General features: G+C 42.8%; 1 protein-coding gene across 1 annotated transcript in view; it reads left to right on the forward strand.

Annotated features, from left to right (window-relative positions):
- The first annotated feature begins 536 nt into the window (after positions 1–536).
- Positions 537–5000, forward strand: part of LOC143286319 (arylsulfatase B-like) — a 9260-nt gene continuing 4796 nt past the window's right edge. The window contains exons 1-3 of the mRNA XM_076593859.1: positions 537–830; positions 1662–1775; positions 2924–3139. Of these exons, the coding sequence (XP_076449974.1) occupies positions 537–830; positions 1662–1775; positions 2924–3139 (624 nt within the window). The remainder of the gene's footprint in view (positions 831–1661; positions 1776–2923; positions 3140–5000) is intronic.

Here is a 5000-nt window from a genome sequence, read left to right on the forward strand (position 1 = left end):
CAGACCTCCAGAGCAGCAATACCATCGTCTTCATTCCCACAGGTGACGAAGTATAGAAAAAGAAGTGAATAACATTACTGTTTTCAACGTCATTATACAAATGGAAACGTCGTATGGAAACTTCGCAAGAGCCAAACCCTTACCTTCAGTAGTTCTACAACAGTTATTATTATTATTATTATTATTTTTTTATTATTATTATTATCTAAGATTGTTCCTGATTAAACCGGTGGTAAAAGAAATTTGAGACTGTTTCATGTCTCATACACACCTATGATAAACCTTCAAGACCCCCCAACCATTGTGTTGGGTTTGTGCGTAAGTAAGCATAATTATGCTCTGTTTCGTTTTCTTTTTAAGCAGATGTGGTGTAGCGAATATGGATCAGTTCGCCCCCTTTGACTGCCTCTTTGAAACTGAAGGCGGTTTTCGTTATTCAACAAGCTTTAAAAACAATTCGATTTCACATCCCACAACCCCCTCCACTCTTTTTTTGTTTTTTTTAATTTTCAGGAAATTCTGGAATTCTGATCAATATGGCCATCAACACGACATGGCTGCTGGTGACGTCAGCTCTGACGATGACGTGTTTCCTGTTCCGACCAGTTGTTGCTGTCACTGGCAAAGTCAGACCCAACTTGCTGCTGATCGTGGTGGACGATCTGGGTTTCAGCGACTTGGGTGTTCACGATTCCAACATGAAGACCCCAACACTGGACAAGCTGTACAACGAGGGCTTCAGGCTCAACTATTCTTACACGGACCCCGTTGGAAGCTCTTCCGGGGCCTCGCTCCTCTCTGGCAAATTCTCCTTCAAAATGGGGCTGCAGGTAAACTGTAAGAACGGTTAGCATTGTTGTTGCTGCTGACCTGCTCAAGGCCTGACTAAGCGCGTTGGGTTACGCTGCTGGTCAAGCATCTGCTTGGCAGATGTGGTATAGCGTATATGGATTTGTCCGAACGCAGTGACGCCTCCTTGAGCTACTGAAACTGAAAATGTTGTTGCTGCTGCTGCTTTTGTTGCTGTTGTTTTTTCAATCATTATTCGACCACCAATATTATCATCACCACCACTACTGTTGCTGTTACTCCTACCACGCCATCACGTCTTCCCTTCCTCCTCCCCTTCCTCCTCCTCCTCCTGCTATGTTATTGTTGTGTTGATATTGTTATTCTCCTCCTTCTCCTCCTCCTTCTTTTTCCACATCTTTCGCCTCCTCCTCACTTTTGACGTTATTATTATTATTATTATTATTAGCAGCAGCAGCAGCAGTAGTAGTAATAGTAGTAGTAGGAGTAGTAGTAGCGGCAACAGCAGCAGTAGTAGTAGTTGTGGTAGTATAAGCAGCAGCAGTAGTAGTATTAATAGTAGTTGCAGTAGTAGAAGCAGCACTAGCAGTAGTAGTAGTAGTGGTTGTTGTTGTTTACTGCTATTGCTGTAATTATTATTATTATTATTATTATTATTATTATTATTATTGTTGTTGTTGTTGTTGTTGGTAGTGGTAGTAGTAGTAGTAAGAGCAGTAGACTACTGCTGCTGTTGCTGCTGCAACTGCTGCTGCTACTACTACTACTACTACTACTACTTCTACAAATTATTATCATGATTATCATCATGATTATCATCACCATCATCATCATTATCATTTCATTACCAGGACGGAGCCATCAACAAGTACTCCAGTGCCCACATCCCCCTCAACCACACCATCCTCCCGCAGACCCTGAAGAAGCATGGCTACAAGACCCACATGATCGGCAAGTGGGCCCAGGTTCGAACCTACCTCCTTACCTCCTACCTCCTCTCTGTCTGTCTGTCTCTTGTGTATCTGTTTTTTTTCTGTCTGCATGTCTGCCTGTCTCTCTGTCTGTTTGTCTATCTGTCTGTTTGTCTCTCTGTGTCTCTGTGGCTGTCTGTTGTTTTTGTTTTTGGTTTTGTGGTCATTGTTTTCTTTAATATCTCCTACTGCCCTTCACGTTTCTCCTTTCCGTCTATCTGTCTGTCTGTCTGTCCGTTTGTCTGCGTTGCTGGGGTTTCAGGGATTCTTTTTCTTTCTTCTTTTTTCATTATTATTATCATTATTTTTATTTTTTTGCTGCTCATCATCTGCACCGTTTCAGTGACATCACTCCCACGCCGCTCATTTAGATTCCCCCATACACGGCCACACCCGGGTTCGTCCGTCATAGTTCCAACGTCGGCAGTCCGCAGGAGGTTTCAGGGTTTCTGTAAGATGCACTTGTTGTGATTTCAGCTCTTGGTGGGGTCTCAGGGGCTTCTGTAGCATGCGATTGGTGAGATGTAAGCTCTTCGTGTAACATGCGTTTGCTGGGATTTCAGCTCATCTGTAACACGCATTTGTTGGGAGTTTCAGCTCATCTGTAACATGCATTTATTGGGATTTCAGCTCATCTGTAACATGCATTTGTTGTGATTTCAGCTCTTGGTGGGGTCTCAGGGGCTTCTGTAGCATGCGATTGGTGAGATGTAAGCTCTTCGTGTAACATGCGTTTGCTGGGATTTCAGCTCATCTGTAACATGCATTTGTTGGGATTTCAGCTCATCTGTAACATGCATTTGTTTTCCCTAACGAAGTGGATTTGTCTACAGAATTTTGCCAGGAACAACCCCTTTGTTGCCGTGGGTTCTTTTACGTGCGCTAAGTGCACACGGGACCTCGGTTTATCGTCTCATCCGAATGACTAACGTCCAGACCACCACTCAAGGTCTAGTGGTGGAGGGGGAGAAAATATCGGCGGCTGAGCCGTGATTCGAACCAGCGCGCTCATATTCAATCGCTTCCTAGGCGGACGCGTTACCTCTAGGCCATCACTCCACGGATAGGATCTCAGGGCTTCTGTAACTAGCGTTTGGCGAGATTCAAGCTCTTCGTGTAACATGCTTTCGTTGGGGTTTCAGGGGTTCTGCAACCTGGACCAGACCCCCACGTACCGGGGGTTTGATTCCTTTTTCGGCCAGTACACCTCCAAGACTGACTACTTCACCATGAAAACGGAAGAAGGGTTTCTGGACTTCCGGGACAACCAGGAAGTGATGACGGATCCTCGCTTCCTGAACCTGTACAGCACGGAGGTCTGGTCCAAGCGGACCATCAAAGAGATCAACAGACACAAGGTTAGTTGGTAAAAATAAATAAATGGGGCGGAGAGGGGCAGTGAGGGAGGGGGGTGGGGGGAGGGTTTGGGTGCGTTGGTGCATGTGTGTGTGTGTGTCTTTGTGTGTTTGTGTGTGTGTGTGTGTGTGTGTGTGTGTGTGTGTGTGTGTGTGTGTGTGTGTGTGTGTGTGTACGTGCATGCGTGAATGCCTGTGTGTTTGTTTGTGTGTGTGAGTGTATGTGTGTGTGTGTGTGTGTGTGTGTGTGTGTGTGTGTGTGTGTGTGTGTGTGTGTGTGTGTGTGTGTGTGTTTGTACATGCATACATGCATGTGTGTTTGTGTATGTGTGTGAGTGTGTGTGTGCTTGTGTGCGTTCGTGTGTGTGTGTGTGTGTGTGTGTGTGTGTGTGTGTGTGTGTGTGCAGAAAAAGTACCCTCAGAACGAAAGCCCTTTCTTCATCATGACGTCATTCACAGCTATCCAGTCTCCCAACCAAGTGCCAGCCAAATACATCAGGAAATGTCGCAAGGTGGGCACATCTTTATTGGATTTCTTTCTATCTTTCTTTCTTTACGTTTGCTTTCTTTTCCCTGTTTTCTTTCTTTCTTTCTCTTTAAGAGTTTGTGTGTGTGTGCTTTATTCGTCTATTTCTTTCTAGCTTTTTGACTCACTTGTGTAAACAAAGTGAGTCTATGTTTTAACCCGGTGTTCGATTGTCTGTGCGCGCGCGCGCGCGCGCGTGTGTGTGTGTGTCCGTGGTAAACTTTAACATTGATATTTTCTCTGCAAATACTTTGTCAGTTGACACCAAATTAGGCATAAAAATAGGAAAAATTCAGTTCTTTCCAGTCATCTTGTTTAAAACAATATTGCACCTATGGGATGGGCACACACACACACACACACAAATGAAGCCTAATTATATGCAAACTGCATTTAATGTTATATTTATATTTTTTGTATTCTCTAAACGTGGCACTTTAGTCTGATATTCTGACACAACAACAAGAGCAGTCATTATTATCATTTTTTGTTCAAACAGGAACTTCTTTTGCTAAGCATGGAAGTTTTATTTATTTTGCAAACGTTTTGGTGCAGATAGTAAAAAAGGGAAATTACTCTGTAATTAATGCTAGGGGACTTAATTTGCTTTAAACTGATCTTTCTCATCTTAAACATTACATTTTGAAATTATACTCAATACATAAAAAGCTTGTGTGTTTTACTCTCAGTATACAGGGCTTTCACTATGTTCATGCGCCCAAGTGGTCTACAAATACAGAACACATTTTAACGATTAGATTTTTTTTAAAGTGTATCACAAGTGTGTCTTGAAGGCCTTGCCTCTCTTATTTTCTTTGTTTCGTTACGTTTATATGTTCCTGTCTTTCTTTAACTCTTTCTTCACCCCCTTCCAGAACTCACTCCTCTTCTTTCTTTCTTTTAACCTGCTTTAATTTCTCTCTCTCTTTTTTTTTCGTTGTTTCGTTGCTCCTCCTTTCTTTTCTGTCTTTTCTCATTCTTTCTACATCCATCCATCTATCCAGTCATCCTTCCCTCCATCTGTTTCTCCCTTCCGTCCTTTTTTTATATGCTTTTTTTTGGTTCCTTTCTTCCTTCTGCAGTCTCAAAAAAAAACAACCGTAGACATGTGTGTGATCATTCCTTTGCGGTGCACCCCCCTCCCCCCCCCCATACACACACACACACAGAGAGAGAGAGAGAGAGAGAGAGAGAGAGAGAGAGACCTATCGATTTATCTAAATGTTCAATGCATTCAAGTTTCCATCTATTACTGGGTTTTTTTTGTTTGTTTTTTTTGTTTTTTTTTGTTGTTTTTTTTGAATGACTGTCGGTAGACTGTTCATTGATTTTGAATAG

The sequence above is a fragment of the Babylonia areolata genome, chromosome 10, assembly GCF_041734735.1.
Source record: "Babylonia areolata isolate BAREFJ2019XMU chromosome 10, ASM4173473v1, whole genome shotgun sequence".
NCBI classification, from domain to species: domain Eukaryota; kingdom Metazoa; phylum Mollusca; class Gastropoda; order Neogastropoda; family Buccinidae; genus Babylonia; species Babylonia areolata.